We start from the raw sequence: 18,871 nt of genomic DNA, 5'->3' as shown, positions 1-18,871 counted from the left end.
AGTAACTTTATCTAAAGATATGTCTCCGTAGACATCAAAGGAGATAAAGGAAATAAAGGCAGTTCTTTATGCTTCGGCTGTCAGAAGCCTAATGTATGCTATGCACGAGATCAGAAATTTGTTTTGCCAAGGGCATAGTTAGCAGATATCAAAGTAACCCTGGACAAGGACATTAGACTACAGTAAAGCATATATTAGTACCTTAGAGACACTAGAGATTATATGCTAGCTTATAAGGCAGTTAATTTGGTCCCTGTGGGTTGCACGGATTTTGACTTCCAATAGGGACAATAATAAGTCAACATCGGGGTTTTGTGTTTACTTTAGGAGGTAAAGTCATAACTATGGTAGAGTGATAAACATAGATGTTTTTCTAGACTCCACCATAGAAGCTTAGTATATGGCAAGCCTCTGAGGTGGCCATAAAAGTTGAATGACTCAATAACCTCAAGATAGATTTAGATATGATTTCTGGTTTGTCCAAAGATTATTACAATTTATTGTAATAATATTGGTGCAGTAGCAAACTCGAAGAAACCATAAGTCTATAAGGCAAGTAAACACAATAGAGCGCAAGTACCACCCAATACGAGAAATCGTATAAACGAGGAAAAGTTGTTGCCGCCTAGATTGCATCAGGTGATGACCTATAGATCCTTTCACTAAGGTCCTTAAGGCAAGAGCTTTTGATGGGCATGTTGAAGGGTTGGGAATCAGATGTATGACAGCAGATATAGCAGTTTAGTCTTTTAGTATAAGTGGAGATTGTTAGGATGTATACTAAAAGCCTAGCTTTTGGTATAAACATTTATCTAGAAATAAGAATCACATTGGTCAAATGACTACATTTATGATAAATGTAGTTGTTCAATTAATTTATATTGTAGATAATATGATGTGTGGTGTTACACACAGAGGATCATTTTATCAGTACCTTATAAATTATAAACAGTAGCTCACGACCATGATGGAAAGGAACAAACCATTGGAAGGTCGTAGTGTAATTAGGTGTTAGTTTATCTTAACTATATAATTACACTAATACACTAACAATGTATTGAGTAGGACCATTAGAGGTCGTTTCTTTTATACTGACTTTATAAAGGAACAAAGACCTCAGTTATTATGGAAGTGTGTGCTCTTAATCCTAATATAATAACAAGCACATATATTTGATATTTATTTCTTTAATTTATTAATGGGTGAGATTTAGTTCGATGAATCAATAAGCCCGATAAGTTGGGAAATGATATCACTTATAGTGTGTGTTGTTGATTATAGAAGGAAACTGTGTCCTAGTAATTTAGGTTGAGAATGTCCCCAAGAGGAGCTCATAAGGATTGTCATGTTAAATCCTGCAGGTGGACTTAGTCTGACATGACGATGAAGTTGAGTGGTACTACTCTTTGAGCTAGATATTAATTAAGTGAGTTGTCAGTAACTTACTAAATTAGTGGACATTTGTTATCTTAAACACAGGGAGACTAACACACTCATAATAAGAAGGAGCCCAAAATGTAATTTGGGATTGGTACGGTAGTTCAATAATAGTTCTTTAGTGGAATGAATTGTTATTGATAAAATTAAGTTGTGTGTTCGGGGCGAACACGGGATGCTTAATTTTATCGGGAGACCAAAACCAATTCCTCCTCTCGGTCCCTATCGTAACCTCTTAATTATAGAGTACTATACCCACCTATATCCACCTTCTTACCCATCCTATAAGGGGTCGGCCAAGCTAGCTTGGAGACCAAGCTAGGGCCGGCCAAAGTTTGGTTCATGGGTGCTTCAAGGTGGCCGACCCTAGCTTGAGTTCAAGCTTGGTGTGGCCGGCCCAAATTAAAATAAAAAGGATTTTTATTTTTTAAAATTTTTTTTATGTGGATAACATGTTTTAAAAGAGAGTTTAAAAATTTAAATCTTTCCTTTTATAAGATTCTACAAAAGATTAAGAGAAGAGTTAAATTTCTTTCCTTATTTATAGATTAAAAGGTTGATTTTAATTTTGGTAAAAACTTTCCTTTTTAACCATGTTCATGATTTAAAAGAAAGTTTAAAAAATTAATAATTCTCTTTTATTAGTTTCTACAAAAGATTAAGAAAAGATTTGATATCTTTCCTTATTTGTAGATTAAAAGAGATTTTAATTTTTAGAGATAATTTTCCTTTTATCCACATGTTTAAAAGAAAGATTTTAATTTATTAAATTTTCTTTTTATAAACCAATCATGAAGGGATTAAATTATTGGAGAAATTTTTATAAATTTTCGGAAACAAATTAGGAAGGTTTTAATTCTTGATTGAATTAAATTTCCTTTGATTGGAGGTTTGTTGTGTGGCCGGCCATGTTGATTAAGAAGAGGAATTTGATTTTAATTAATTAAATTTTCTTTTTCATGGCAAAGGAATTAAGGAAGTTTTTATTAAAGTTTCCTTATTTGCCAAAACCAAGGATTATAAAAGAGGAGGTAGAGGAGCCTTCATGAGATGAACTTCTATTCTTTTTCTTTCCTCTCCTTTTTGGTTTTGGTGGCCGGTATTTCTCTCCTCTCCTCTTGTTGGCCGAAACTCATCTCTTGGTGGAGCTTTTGTTTGTGGCTGGATCAAGGAAGGAGAAGAAGGAGAGAAAGCAAGCCTCGTCTCTAGCATCCCTTGGAGCATTGGTGGTGGCCGAAATTCTTCATCCTTGGAGGAGTTTATTGTGGCCGAAATCTAGAAGAAAGAAGGAAGGTGGAAAGGTGGTTCTCATCTCGGAAGATCGTTACCCACACAACGTCCGAGGTTAGAAGAGGAATACGGTAGAAGATCAAGAGGTCTTTCTAAAAGGTATAACTAGTATTTTTCCTTTCCGCATCATACTAGTTATTTTTGGAAATAATACCAAATATAAGAGGCATATGATTTTAGTGTTTCGAATATGTTTTTTGATGTGTTCTTTTGTTTTATTTTTCCTTGTGATTTGATTGTTCTTTTCGATTAACCTAAAGTTATTTTAGGAAATTAAATATTAGCTTTCCATAAAAGGTTTTGTCTAGTCGGTGGTGGTTGCTCCCATATCCAAGAAGGCCGTGTGCCTCGCCACGTCAGTACTGGGAACCAATTATGGAAAATAATATTTAATGGAATTAATAACTTAAGGTGATTTGGGTCGAACGTGTTAAGTTCCGCAGGAGACCCAAGTCAAAACCTAAAAGAACGAATAGATTAAGTTTTGGATCAAACGTGTTAAGTTTCGCAGACGATCCAAAATTTAATTTAAAAGAACACATGGTAGCTAGGAAAAGGTTCAGACCTTTGTATAAAATTTTTGTACAGTGGAACCTCTAGGCTTTCCGAGTAGCAACCAACATAGTGATCTCTTCAAAATCTATTGAACTAACTTGTTTTACACACGTAAGCAAGGATCCAAACTAGCATAGTGCAATGATTACAGAATTTGATGCACTTCTTTGAAATGGAACATGGAGTCTAATTCCGTGCACTCTCTTAATGAATATTGTGGGTTCTAAATGAGTATTCCGTCTTAAGCATCGAGCTGATGGTTCTCTTGAACGACACAAAGCTCGACTTGTAACTAAAGGATTATTCAACAATTAGATATTGACTTTAATGACACTTTTAACCCAGTTATCAAAATTATATCTGTCAGACTATTATTATCAATAGATGTTAATGTTAATTGACATGCATGATAATTAGACATTTCAAATGCATTTCTCCATGGTCATCTTGAGGAAACTGTATTTATGGTGCAACCACCTGGGTTCATTCATCCATAATTTTCATATGATGTTTGTTAACTTAAGAAATCCTTATATGGTCTTCGACAAGCTCCTCGTGCATATATGATTTCATTGACTATCTAATTGGTTACAAGCTCAAGGATTTTCTGGATTAAAGACTGACTCGTCTCTATTTCACAAATATAATGATGGATCTATGATATTTTTTCTTATTTATGTGGACGATATTCTGATAACCGGCAATGATCACAAGAGTATTACAACTTTATCAAATCTTCTCAATCAAGAATTTTGTATTCGAGATTTGGGTATTGCTTATTTTTTTCTTGGTATTGAGCTTATTCCACATGAGGATGACTATCTTCTCTCTCAGAGCTAATACATTACTAGACTTCTTCAAAGAGCCAAAATGGATGGAGCACGTCCGATCTCTATACCAATTGTTATAAATAACTCTCCAACTTCATCCTCTCATGCTCTGTATGATCCACAGATTTAGATTTATCGAAGTATTATTGGAGTCTTACAATATGTCATTATCACACGTCCTGATATTACTTTTGCGGTAAATCGTACTTGTCAATTCACGCATGCTCCAACTGAATAAAATTGGGATAATGTAAAAAGAATACTTCGTTATCTCAAAGGTACTATTCTACATGGTATTCTTTTATATCGTTAATCGTCTCAAGATTTACATACATATAGTGATGCAGATTGGGCAAGTTCTCCAGAAGAAAGACGCTCTACTAGTGGATATCAGTAGGGATGACAATGGGGCGGGGCGGGGGCGGGCTTGCCATTCCCATCCCCACCCCATTCTCATTTTTTCGGGTTCGGGGATTCCCCGAACCCGAATCCACGGGGATCAAATCCCTATCCCCGCCCCCATCTCCGTCTTATTCCCAAATTTAATTTATATTATTAATATTATTATTTAATAATTATTATTAATGATAATATTAATATTAATAATATTATTATTAATAATATTTTCAAAAATTTTAATATTAATATTAACATTATTTTTAATACTCTTTTAAAAAAAATCATATTATTATTTATTAATTGATCCGGCGGTAAGAATGGGGGGCCCACCCTCTGAAGGGTCCCAGCCTAAGGACGGATGGAAGGCTGGTCAAGCGGGTAATGGTCCGAGCGGAGCTAGAAATAACCCATCCATGGGCTTGAGTTTCCGACGCCAAGGCAGGAGGATCGAAGGGCCGAGCGGGAGACCGATCGGCTGGGATCGAAGGGCCGAGCGGGTGGTCCGTTCGGCCAAGATAAGGGTGAGGGTACAGATGTAGCCGAGCGGCCTATGCGCTTGTCTCGGGATATGGGATGTCAGAGAAGGCATGTCTGATGATTAGGCCGTACACAAGATTGCACGATGGAAGATCTCGCCGTCACATCAGGAAGAGGTGGATACAGTAGCAGTATGGCCTCATATATGCTCTTCTGACAGGCCCATACTTGGGTATGGTCTAAAGCAGATGACTGCTTCGATTGACGTGCCTGGGCTCTTTCGATAGTTCTATATAAGGCCTCCATTTCTTCACCGGAGGTACGCGCGTCTGGATCTCTGAAGCCACTTCTTTGCTATTTCCTCGCCTGACTTGAGCGTCGGAGGGCCGTCGCCGGGACACCCCTCCCGGCTCGGTTTTGTTGCAGGTTCGCCGGAGCATCTGAGGATCTAGTAGGGAGCGCCACGTCCCCAGCGTTCGTTGACCACTGGTTCGGACAGGATCAATTTGGCGCCGTCTGTGGGAACGCACCTGCATCTGAACAGAGACAATGGACGAGGCTGGAAGAATACACAATGTGGCACTCTCACAAGAAGAGTTGGACGCTCTGGTCGAGATGAGGGCCGCCAAACTTGTGGAGCAAAAACAAAAAGCGTCAGCCGAGCGGCCGGAGCAACAAGCAACATCTGCATCGGGTGGTCGAGCGGACGCACCTCAAGCCACCGTCGCATTCCACCGGGCCTTATTTCGCACCCCTGAAGCCGCACCAACTCGAAGAGATAGAGGTTTTTCTTCAGACGAAATGCCAAGGCGGGATGACAGAAAAGGGAAAGCCCCCCGGGCGGACTCATCTCCCGAGCGGATCAATCGCCAATTCTCGGAGGCTATTCTACGAGACCCTTTACCCAAGCACTACGTGCCTCCGACGATCGGAGAGTACAATGGAACAACGGACCCGGATGATCATCTGGGTATGTTTGATAACACAGCTACACTCCATCAGTATACAGATGGAGTAAAGTGCCGCGTCTTCCTTACAACTCTCTCGGGATCGGCTCAACGGTGGTTTCGGAGGCTGCCGGACGGATCCATCACTAGCTTCAAGGACTTCCGAACGGCCTTCCTCCACCACTTCGCTAGCAGTCGGCGTTATCAGAAGACAAGTGTCAGCTTGTTTGCCATCAAGCAAGAGTCGAGAGAATCGCTTCGAGCCTACATCCAGCGATTCAACCAAGTGGCGATGGATATCCCAACGGCCACATCGGAGACGATGATGAATGCCTTCACGCAAGACCTTGTGGATGGGGACTTCTTCCGGTCGCTCATCCGAAAGCCGCCCCGAGATTATGATCATATGCTACATCGGGCCAATGAATACATAAACGTGGAAGAAGCACAAGCCGCCTGGAAAAAGGAAATTCCTACCGAGCGGGTACCTATTCATGCCGAGCGGAAACAGCACGCCGCTCAGCAGTCACCTAGAGGACCGAGAGACGAAGCAATCCGATCTCCCCACGCCAGGTCGCACGTACAAGAAGTGGCTGCCGCTCGGCCCAAGCCAAAGAAGAGGTGGACCCCTATGTTCTGCTCCTTCCACCAGACGGATACGCACAACACGAAGGATTGTCGAAGTCTTCCCTTCGTGGCTAATCCCGTTCCTAGGAGGGCCGAACGACGGTCACCTCCCACCGACATGAGACAAAGGATTCATGAAGCTGACCGGACCCGCACCGAAAGGCGACATCAACAGACACCCGATCGGCACCGATCTCCGAGACAGGATAATCGCCGGGCGTCCAGAGAACGGTCACGACCGTCCGCTCGGGAAGAGGAGAATCGAAGCAATATTGCCAGAGGCGAGATCAACGTTATTGCGGGTGGGCCGACCGGAGGAGACTCCAACCGAGCCAGAAAGGCGGGCGTCCGGCAGCTGCAGATCCACGCAGTCGGCTGTAGCCAAGAGCGGGCAAGTGGACCGGAAATCACTTTCGGGCCCGGAGACTTAGAAGGAGTCGAAGTGCCCCACGACGACGCGCTGCTCATTAAAGCGGTAATAGCAAATTACACTATTTACCGCATATTTGTTGACACAGGGAGCTCGGTCAACATCATATTCAAGAAGGCTTTCGATCAGCTGCAAATTGATCGAGCCGAGCTGCTTCCCATGACAACCCCGCTCTACGGGTTTACGGGTAACGAAGTCTAGCCGGTCGGACAGATCCGGCTGACTACCTCGCTGGGAGAGGAGCCGCTCAGGAGAACCAGGACAATAAATTTTGTGGTGGTCGATTCTCCCTCGTCCTACAACGTCATTTTGGGCCGACCAGCGCTCGGCGAATTCCGAGCAGTCGTCTCAACCTTCCACCAGAAGATGAAGTTCCCCGTCGAAGACAAGGTGGGAGAGGTACGGGGAGATCAGTTAGCAGCTCGGCGGTGTTACATAGAGATGGTTCGAGCAGAATCCAACTCCGCTCGGAAGGCGCCTCGAATCGAGGTAAATACTATCACTGAAAAGCCACCCGCCTTAATTTACGAGGAAAAAGAGGAGGTGCAGATTCATCCGACCCGATCGGAGGCCACGACTTTTGTTGTCTCTGATCTGGAGGAGAGGCAGAAGGAGGAGCTGATCCAATGCCTCCGGCGAAATCATGATGTATTCGTCTGGTCAACACATGAATTGCCTGGAATCTCGCCGAGCATAGCACAGCATGAGTTGCATGTTCGACCGGACGCTCGGCCGATAAAGCAGAGAAAAAGAGATTTAAGCGCCGAGCAGAAGAAACTACTGGAGGCCGGCCACATACGAGAAGTGCAGTTCCCGAGCTGGCTGGCTAACGTAGTATTAGTCTCCAAGCCGGGCGGCAAGTGGAGAGTCTGCATCGACTTTCGGGACTTAAACAAAGCATGCCCCAAGGACTTCTATCCTCTGCCCCGGATAGATCAGCTGGTGGACTCTACGGCCGGCTGTGAATTAATCTGCATGCTTGACGCCTATCAAGGATATCATCAAGTGCCGCTCGCCCGGGAAGATCAAGAAAAAGTAAGCTTCGTAACGGCCGACGGCACATATTGCTATAATGTGATGCCGTTCGGATTGAAGAATGCCGGGGTCACCTATCAACGCTTGATGAACAAGGTGTTCAAGGAGCAGATCGGGCGTAATCTGGAAGTCTATGTGGACGACATTCTTATCAAATCCGTCCGAGCGGCCGATCTCTACAAGGACATGGAAGAAACCTTCCGAACGCTACGCAAATATGGAGTCAAGTTAAATCCCCAGAAGTGCTTGTTCGGAGCAAAAGGGGGGCGTTTCTTGGGATATATAGTGACCAAGCGGGGAATTGAAGTCAATCCCAGCAAGGTGAAAGCTCTGCAAGACATGCCGCCTCCAAGGAATACAAGGGAAGTGCAACGGTTGACCGGTCGGATAACTGCTTTGTCCAGATTCATCTCCAAAACCGCCGACCGGAGCTTACCATTCTTCAAGATCCTGCGGAAGGTTACTAAGTTCCAGTGGGATGAAGAATGTGACTGAGCATTTGAAGAATTGAAAACATATCTAAATTCTCTGCCTGTACTTGCCAAGCCGATCGGGGGTGAGTCACTTTATATGTATCTGTCGTCAACTGAGCATGCTGTAGGCTCGGCACTTGTGAGGGCGAGCGGCGAAGAGCAGCCGGTGTATTTTCTAAGCCACATTTTAAAAGATGTTGAATCTCGTTACACCGGGCTCGAGAAGTTGGCCTTTGCTTTGGTTCTAGCCGCTCGGCGCCTTCGACCATATTTCTTGGCTCACACCATCATCGTTCGGGCGAACAACCCACTAGGAAGAGTGCTGTTGAATCCAGAAGCGTCCGGACGGCTCATCAAGTGGACGACAGAACTAAGTGAATTTGACATCCAATATCAACCCCGCTCGGCGATCAAAGCGCAATCCTTGGCTGATTTTGTGACCGAAGTGCAGAGGCCAGAGCCGGAAGCTCTGTGGAGAATATATGTGGATGGGTCTTCCACTCGGCTCGGAAGTGGGATTGGAATATTGCTGCTTTCACCTCAAGAAGAAAAGATGCACCTATCCGTCCGACTGGATTACAAAGCCACCAACAATGAAGCAGAGTATGAGGCTCTCATAGCCGGATTGCAGGCAGCACGGCATGTGGGAGCCGGTCGGGTGACACTCTATTCGGATTTACAGTTGGCCGCTCAGCAACTTTCTGGTACCTTCGAAATCAACAACGTTCGGCTTAAGCTCTACGCTGAAGCATTTGAAAAACTCAAAGCCACTTTCCGAGAGGTCCTTATTCAAAAGATTCCCCGAACGGAGAATCAAGCAGCCGATGAGTTGGCCAAACTAGCAAGTTCTATAACACCGGTCGTCATTCAGCAACCAATTGAAAAAGTACTGCTGGTGGCGCACGTCGACCGGATGGAAGGCCTCACATTTCCAAGCGACTGGAGAACACCCATCATAGAGTTCCTCCGCTTGGGAGCCACACCGGCCGATCGGGATGAAGCCCAGCTGCTCAGGAGGAGGGTCGGTCGGTTCACACTCATCGGCGATCAGCTCTACAAGAAGGCTCTCTCTCGCCCGTTGTTGAAGTGTGTGAGCTCGGAAGATTCGGCTTACATCTTCCAAGAGGTACATCAAGGATCGTGCGGAGGACATCCGGGCGGACGATCACTAGCCAAGAAGATTTTGCTAGCTGGATACTTTTGGCCGACCTTACAAATAGATGCCGCTCGGACAGTATCTACATGCCTGTCTTGCCAGAAGTATCACAATTTCTCCCACCAACCGGCAGAGGAGATGAAGGCATCAACCGTCTCATGTCCGTTCGATCAATGGGGAATGGATATCGTGGGTCCATTTCCGATGGCGACCGGGAAGAGGAAATTTTTACTGGTGGCGGTCGATTATTTCTCCAAGTGGGTGGAGGCCGAGCCACTAGCCAGGATCACCGAGCAGATGGTCAAGAAATTCATCTGGCAACACATCATATGTAGGTTCGGTATACCTCGCCGATTGGTTTCCGATAACGGGCGGCAATTCACAGGGAAAGTGCTGGAAGATTGGTGCAAAAGCTACGGCATCGAGCAACGCTTCACGTCCGTGGCTTACCCCCAAAGCAACGGTCAAGCCGAAGTAGCCAACCGAGAAATTCTCCGTATTCTGCGCGCTCGGCTCGACCACGTGGGAGGACGTTGGCCGGATGAAGTGCCGGGCGTTTTATGGGCCATCCGAACAACTCCTAAGGAAGGAACGGGCGTTACACCTTTTCATCTAGTATACGGCGGTGAAGCGGTCATTCCGGTTGAAGTCGGCGTCGAGTCCGTTCGGGTCCAGTGTTATGATGAAGGCAACGCCGAGCGGAGAAATATGGAGCTGGATTTGGTTGACGAAGAGCGTGCCAAGGCATCCGTTCGGCTGATGGCATACCGTCAACGGATGAAGCAAAACTACAATCGGCGCGTCATTCCCCGATCATTCCAGGTCGGCGACCTTGTCTGGAAGAAAGTCAAACCGGTCGGCGACGTCGGCAAACTTGAGGCTCCGTGGGCAGGTCCCTTCAAAATCATCGAAAAGCTCCGCTCGGGCGCGTATTATTTGGAGGATGAGGACGGCCGACAGCTAGATAGGCCGTGGAGCGCAAACCAATTCCAGACTTACCGGGCGGGATGAAAGGTGTACCACTGTAAATCATCCTGTGTATTTTTTTCGACTGAATACTTGAAATGCAGAAATGAAAAATCAAAAGAACAAATATAAGGCATCGTCATCAAGGAACGAAGGCCCCGCGCCGCTCGGCCGGTGGTAAATGGGTCGAGCCAAGCGCTCGAGGAATGAAGGCCCCGTATCGTCCGGTCGGAGGTACTTGCGATGCAGGAAGTAGAAAGATGAAAGCACATTGAGTATTCTCTGCTGAAAGGAAGGCCAAGGTCGCTCGACCTGGTAAGGAGTTAACCTTAAAGGCCGACGAGCACCGTCGTTAAAGATCGAGAGTCGCGCCGATCGGCTATAAACATCCGAGCCGACGAGCCCCGTCGTTAAAAATCGAGAGACGAGTCGGCGTCTATAAATGATCCGAGCGGAAAAGCCGACGAGCACCGTCGTTAAAGATCGAGAGCCGCGCCGATCGGCTATAAACATCCGCGCCGACGAGCACCGTCGTTAAAGATCGAGAGCTGCGCCGATCGGCTATAAACGTCCGAGCCGACGAGCCCCGTCGTTAAAAATCGAGAGACGAGCCTGCGTCTATAAATGATCCGAGCGGAAAAGCCGACGAGCACCGTCGTTAAAGATCGAGAGCCGCGCCGATCGGCTATAAACATCCGCGCCGACGAGCACCGTCGTTAAAGATCGAGAGCCGCGCCGATCGGCTATAAACATCCGAGCCGACGAGCCCCGTCGTTAAAATTCGAGAGACGAGCCGGCGTCTATAAATGATCCGAGCGGAAAAGCTGACGAGCTCCGTCGTTAAAAATCGAGAGACGAGCTGGCGTCTATAAATGATCCGAGCGGAAAAACCGACGAGCTCCGTCGTTAAAAATCGAGAGTCGCGCTGACCGGCTATAAATATACGTGCCGACGAGCCACGTCATTAAACATCGAGTCGGTCCGGCGACTATAATACCCCGGGCGGATGAACGAATATCAGAATAAGAAACCGTGGAAACTACGAATATTAAAACATTCACGCCCGATCGGGGGTTGGTCCTTCGATACTTGGCGTTAGCTGAATTCACGTAAGCCAGATACGTGCAGCGCGAGTAGTCTTCCCCGCTCGAAATTTGTTTAATGGGTTAAGCCGATCGGCCGCGTGACGGAGAACGCTTAAGAGCATGACTGACTCTAAGCATAAACGTTAAGCAAACAGAAGAATATTATAGATAATGAGTACGAAGACAAAGGCAAAGGAGCAGCGTTTCATTAGAAGAAAAATAATGCCGAACGGCAAGTACAAAGATTTTACATCCGCTGAGCGGATGAAATACAGGAAGTACTGGGAAGAATCCGCCTCACTCAGGGTCCTCAAAATTGAAAAAGGCGTCCGGGATATCGTCGATCATGGCCGCCAGGTCGGAGGCTAGAATGTGCATTCCCGCGGGAAGGTGGCCGCCCTTCTTCAAGTACGCCATGGTGACCTTGACCGCCTCGAGGAAAGTTGAGGAGACGTTGCCACCGAATTTTGTGCCGAACCGCTCCGAGCGGAGGTATTCTTGGCGAGCTGCTGCTAGGCGACTCGACTCTCCCTCCTTATATTGTCTGAGCGCCGCCCGGGAGGCAATCAGAACTGGTCCACCTCCGCTTTGGTGCGTTCAGCTGAGCGCCCATCCCGTTCGGCAGCTAGTTGGGCTTCCAGATTCTTAGACTGCTGATCTAGGGCTCGGACTTCAACTTTCATTTTGTCCAGATCAGCAATCGCCCGCCTCTTCCGGCTGCTGGCGCGCTTCACGTCTGCATCGCGTGTCTTGACCAGGCCTTCAAGTCGAGCCACCTCTGTCGCCAAGTCGGCGGACTTCTTCTGTTCGGCCTCGAGGGTTTGTTTCTCCCGCTCGGCCGATGGACCCCCTGACACTTGGAGTTTCTCCAGGAGATCCTCCAGCTCGGCTAGCCGATGGCTAGTGGCGATTTGCTCAGCCCAACGCAGTAAGGGAAATAATAAGATCAGCGACCCAACGGAAACATGGCACAAGAAGAGAAATGAATTTACCTGAGTCGCCTGCTGCATATTGTTATCGCCGAGCTGCTTAGGCGTCATGAGGGCCACTTGAATCTGGGCGTCCTCGAAGAGCTTGGCGAGCGGGCCCGTCAGGGTTATTTCATGGACGGGGCTTGATGGCCGATCAGCAGACAGTAAATATTCCTCCGATGGGAATCGGAGGGTAGTCTTGATGGTTGGATGGCCGGACGGTGCTTCTTCAGTCGCGGCCGCCTGATGCGAGGACTCCCCCATGGTGGAAGTTTCGCCCAACCGACGTAAGCGGCGACGAGTTTGGGGAGGAGAGCCAGAGGGCCGTGCGGTAGGCGAAGCCACGGGGGTCCCGGTGTGCGGTCCGGCGAATCTACCCCGATCGGCGCTTGTGGTTCGCCTTGAGTCGGAAGGCTGGGGTCTCTTCGACGTTTTCGCCGAACTTCCAGTGGGGGATCCCCGACCTGGGGGACTCCCAGCTCTGCTGGAGCAGAGGAAACAGGATCCGCCTCAACCTCCGTTGAAGCGGCTGAGGTGACTTCTGTTTCAGGGGCAGACTGCGTCCCCCCCCCCTCTCCTGTAGCTGCCGGACGGCTGGGGATAAGACCCCGCTCGGCGAGTTCTCTTTTAGTCACCGCTTCGATTTCCACGGACTTCAACTTCAGATGATCGATGGCCTTGGAGCGCCACATGACTTCAGCTGTAATGGAAGAAATTAAAATCAGTTAGACAAAAAAGGCGAAGAGAGTAAAAAGTCCTTACTCATGCGGTAGGGGAGATTGGCCCGAACGGGTGATAATCCGAAAATATACAACACCCCCTTGAGAAGCAACTGGTCGATCTTGTACCGCTGACCGGACAACCAGTTCGCCGCATGAAGGTAAGCCGAGTTCCGGCTGGGTCGGCACAGCGGTCTGCCATTTGGTTCTGAATGCCGGCCGCTCAGGAAGTCGTATGTAGAAGAAGAACTCCTTCCAATGCTTGTTAGAGGTCGGCATATTATCAAAAACTTTTAAAGCCTATTCTACTTTGGAAAATGAAAGTGCCCGGCTCGGATTGTTTGGGATAGAAGAAGAAGTGGAATATTTTGGGGTCAAGTGGGATACTGTGCAACTTAAAGAGGACAACCACCCCGCTCAGCAACCTAAAGGAGTTCGGCACAAGTTGGCCGAGCGGGATGCGGAAATAATTGCAAACCTCCAAAATAAAGGGATGGGTAGGAAATCTAAGGCCGCCCTGGAATTGGTCTAGAAAAAAACAAATGGTGCCGATCGGGGGGTCATGGGGCCGGTCAGTCGGGTCGGCTACAACTATTTCATAGTTATCGGGAATCCCATACGTCCGAGCAAGGCGCCGAGCACCCTCCTCATCAAACCGACTCTCCATGGTCAGATACCAAGGGCCATGAACACCAACAGCGGGTTCGGAGAAGCTTGCCATCTCGAAGAAGCAAAAAGATAGCGAGGAATCGAAGGAATGGGAGCAAAAGAGGCAAAACAAGTTGGGAAGACCTTGTAAACGAAGGGAGAAGACTCACTGAGAAGGAAACGGACGGAAAAGATCACCGGGGAGAAGGTAGCAGCCGAAAGGTGGAACTGGATCGCCGGAGGCTGCAGCGGCAGAGGAGGCAAAAGGAGAAAGCACGAGCGAGCGTGCGACAAAGGAGGAGAACTGAGGCTCTATACAGCCGGGATCAGTCGGCCTCCGCCGTCCGATCTAGGTCACGACAGACAAGGACGTCATCGGGCCGTCCATTTTAAACGGGGGCGTCCCATCGTAAGTGACGCCGCCGCCACACAATGGTCGACACGTGGCGCTCTGTCACCAAACGTAATTAATGCGCCCATACCGCGCACGCTTCGCCTTAATGAAGAGGATTTACGTGATTTTCGAGAAGATTTAGACAAGCAAGCATCCACGTTGAGCGACAAGACAACCATAACTAAGAGTCGAGCGGCTGAACTTGGCAGAAGGGCCGAACGGCCCCAGGAATATTATAAGCGACTGAAAGGCGACGACCGCCCGCTCGGACACATAGTCCAGTCAGTCGGACTCACTGCCTCCTTCGACTAGACTTGAAGGGAAGACAAGTGATCCGACGGTAAGAATGGGGGGCCCATCCTCTGAAGGGTCCCAGCCTAAGGACGGATGGAAGGCTGGTCAAGCGGGTAATGGTCCGAGCGGAGCTAGAAACAACCCATCCATGGGCTTGGGTTTCCGACGCCAAGGCAGGATGATCGAAGGGCCGAGCGGGAGACCGATCGACTGGGATCGAAGGGCCGAGCGGGTGGTCCGTTCGGCCAAGATAAGGGCGAGGGTACAGAGGTAGCCGAGCGGCCTATGCGCTTGTCTCGGGATATGGGATGTCAGAGAAGGCATGTCTGATGATTAGGCCGTACACAAGATTGCGCGATGGAAGATCTCGCCGTCACATCAGGGAGAGGTGGATACAGTAGCAGTATGGCCTCATGTATGCTCTTCTGACAGGCCCATACTTGGGTGTGGTCTAAAGCAGATGACTGCTTCGATTGACGTGCCTGGGCTCTTTCGATAGTTCTATATAAGGCCTCTATTTCTTCACCGGAGGTACGCGCGTCTGGATCTCTGAAGCCACTTCTTTGCTATTTCCTCGCCTGACTTGAGCATCGGAGGGCCGTCGCCGGGACACCCCTCCCGGCTCGGTTTTGTTGCAGGTTCGCCGGAGCATCTGAGGATCTAGTAGGGAGCGCCACGTCCCCAGCGTTCGTTGACCACTGGTTCGGACAGGATCATTAATATTAATAATAATAATATTCGGGGCAGGTTCGGAGATGGGGATAATATTCCCATACTCGCCCCGAACCTACCCCATCCCCGAAAAATCAGGGATCCCCATCCCCATTTCGAGTTTTCCCCCGGGGCTCCAAACTCGCGGGGAAAATTGTCATCCCTATGGATATGTAATATTTCTTGGATGAAATGTTATCTCATGGAATTCGAAAAAGCAACCTAAAGTATTTCGTTTAAGCACTAAGACAGAATATAAAGTTATAATAAATACAACGTCAGAAATTATTTGGCTTCAATCACTTCTCTTTGAACTTCATCTTGCATCAAATATTGCACCAAAAATTTGGTACGACAATATTGGAGCAATATATCTCACAGCAAATCCAATCTTTCATGCTCGTACAAAATATGTGGAAATTGATTTTCATTTTATTCGTGAACGTGCGACAACTCAGCAGTTATCTCTCTTTTATATTTCTGCTAAAGATCAAATTGTTGATATCTTTACTAAGTCATTATCCAAACAATATTTCAACAAATTAGCAAGTAAACTCAACATCAAAGATCTTCCGTTAAGTTTATCGACGGGATAAAAGACATAAAAGAGAATTACCAGAATTGATCCGATCAAATCGCTAAAATAAATCAAATTAATATTTGAATTATTCTAATAATTCTGTTATAATTATTAGAATAATTCTGAATTATTCTTAGAATAATTATATTATTAATTAATTAATTGATCAAATATATTTTAAATATTATATATTATATTATCTTTAGGATAAATATCAATGAACAATAAATTTTATTATTCTCATATTATTTCTTACTCTCCTCCTCCTCCTCCTCCTTATGATAAAGTTCAACTAAAGGATGATGGACTTCAGACCTGTCCACTTCGAGCATTTTTCGATTTACTCTGATGGCCAATGAGAAATTTCTGTGAGGCTGGATCGATCACTCCAAGTTCGACATTATCGAGCTTGGTTAATTTTTTTTTTCTTCCAGTAAAGTTCGTCATAATTTGACACGTGGCTTATAAAAATAGATGGTAAATTTGATGGTAAATTAATTAATTAATTTATTTTAGTCAGTTACATTTATTGGACCGGAAATAAAATGTTAAAAAGTGGTTCGACCCGTGACCTCCATCGTGAACCAGCCACTGCACTGCGCACGCCGACCATGGCGACCATAACGGCCATGGCCTGCGCTTCTCCCCCCTCGCCTTCGCTCACCAGCGCCACCGGCCGCAGCCACAAGCTTACCTGCTCTCCGCTGCCGGAGGAGCACCACCGTCTCTCGGCGGCCGACCGCTCCTGGCTCGACGATTCGTCTGTCCAAGAACTCGACCACTTCGCCGAGAGCCTCGCCGGCATCAAAGCCAAGGGCGTCGGTCCGGAGCTCCTCGGCTCTCTCCTCGCCCACTACGCGTACCGATGGCTCCCCGAGCTCTCCGGCCGGGCCGCCCCCTCGCCGGAGAGCCCCACCGCCGCCTGGCTCAAGAAGCGGTTCCTCATCGAGACCCTCGCCTCCGTGCTCCCGCCCGACAAGGCCGCCCTCCCCTGCGACTTCCTCCTCCGCCTCCTCCGGTCCGCCAGCATGGTCGGCGCCGACCCGGCCTGCCTCCAAGCGCTGGAGGCCCGCGCGGCCGCCCAGCTCGACGAGGCCTCCCTCAAGGAGCTGCTGATCCCCGCCTTCAACCACACCACCGCCACGCTCCTCGACGTCGCCATGGTCCTGCGCCTCGTCCGCCGCTTCGCCGGCACCGACGACACCAGCAGGACCGGCGCCGCCCTCGCCAGGGTGGCCAAGCTGGTCGACTCCTACCTCGCCGAGGCCGCCCTCGACCCCGTACTCACCGTCCCTACCTTCGAGGACCTCGCCACCTCCCTCCCCGCCCACGCTCGCCCCATGGACGACGGCCTCTACCGAGCCATCGACACCTACATCAAAGTAAACTCTCTCCGCCATTTTTCTTCTTCAATCCAAACACACAATCATTAATCTTCCTGCTTCCGCTTTCACGCCGGCGGTGGGGTATTTTATTTTATTTTTTATTTTTTTTGCTTATTTACTTCGGTTATTTTTTTTTTGTTATTATACTCAAATCTCGTCATGCCATTGCTGTTCATCTTCGTCCTGTTGTTGAGGAAGGACCACTGGACCAGATGGATGAAGCCTGGCTTAGGCCTTAGCAATTAAATTGCTGGTAAAATGACAAGAAGAGAATAAGGTGAAGGGGATTGGTAATTAATGAGTTCGTAGCCGCTCCAAGCTCCGGCCGTCCTTTTCTTTACATTCTTATCTGCTTCGTCTGTATTTTTGTTCATCGAGCTTTTTATTGGGACCATGTCGGCTGATTAATTAATTAATTAATTAATGGCGGGGTTGGTTGGAATGGAAGGCGCATCCCAGCAGCAGCAAGGAGGAGAGGAAGGCGCTGTGCCGTCTGGTCGACGCGCGGAAGCTGTCGTCGGAGGCGGCGCTGCACGCGGCGCAGAACGAGAGGCTGCCGGTGAGGTCGGTGATCCAGGTGCTCTTCGCGGAGCACGGCAAGCTGAGCCGGTTGGCCGAGTGGAGCGGGTCCTTCAACGGGTCGTCGACGGGGAGGAGCCCGAGCGAGGCAGCGGCGGCGTGGCGGTGCCCATCGAAGCGGGAGGCGACGGCGGTGCAGCAGCAGGAGGTGCGGCGGCTGAGGGACGAGGTGGCGAGGCTGCACGTGCGTTTCATCGCGCTGCAAGCACAGGTGGATAGGCTGGCGGCCGCACAGAGGAAGAAGACGACGCCGAAGAAGAACGGGTGGCTGGGGTCTTGGTCTTGTTGTTTCTGGAGCGGCGGCGGTGGTTCGGAGGCGGCGGGGAAGAAGGTGGTTCGGTCGGAGTTGAGCGCCGGTCGGCGGACGCCTGTGCGAGGCCGGCAGAGATCAAAAATATTAAGAACTGCTTCTTTGTAATTGTAGTTACTGATCAAAATTGTGCTGCTGTTAGCTAACTTTCTTTTCTCATGAATTGTCAATGTTTTTGTCTCATCCACCTCACCGATGAATCGATCGAGTCCAATAGATTCGCGCTTGATTTGTCGAATTCATTTCGAATTATTTGAACTTGAATGATTTAAATTTGAACCTCAATCTGAGTATATTCAAACTAAAATTATCTAAAAAAAAATAATTCAAATTTAATTTTAAAAAATTATCAAATATATTCAAGTTAATATAAATTTAATAATTTAAAATATAAATCAAATATTTTTTTGAATCAGTTCGATAACTACTCTAGTAGTTTGTAGATTAGACAACTCAATTTATAGGATAAAAGTGAAAAACAAATCAACACAATCTACCAAAGTCAACTTAGTTGAACAAGAATGAATTACTGGAATGAAAATCATTACCCCAAGTTTATTTCAAAGTCAACTT

At 47.6% G+C, this 18,871-nt stretch overlaps 1 protein-coding gene across 1 annotated transcript; it reads left to right on the top strand.

The window, feature by feature from the left end:
- The first annotated feature begins 16,581 nt into the window (after positions 1–16,581).
- On the top strand, positions 16,582–18,497 carry LOC122052223 (root phototropism protein 3-like). The gene is made up of 2 exons (XM_042613645.1): positions 16,582–17,406; positions 17,858–18,497. The coding sequence occupies exons 1-2, from the start codon at positions 16,636–16,638 to the stop codon at positions 18,404–18,406; spliced, it is 1,320 nt and encodes a 439-aa protein (XP_042469579.1). The 5' UTR covers positions 16,582–16,635; the 3' UTR covers positions 18,407–18,497.
- Positions 18,498–18,871: the final 374 nt, after the last annotated feature.

The sequence above is a fragment of the Zingiber officinale genome, chromosome 3A (assembly GCF_018446385.1).
Source record: "Zingiber officinale cultivar Zhangliang chromosome 3A, Zo_v1.1, whole genome shotgun sequence".
Taxonomy (NCBI): domain Eukaryota; kingdom Viridiplantae; phylum Streptophyta; class Magnoliopsida; order Zingiberales; family Zingiberaceae; genus Zingiber; species Zingiber officinale.
This window is presented reverse-complemented; position numbering and strand designations above follow the sequence as displayed.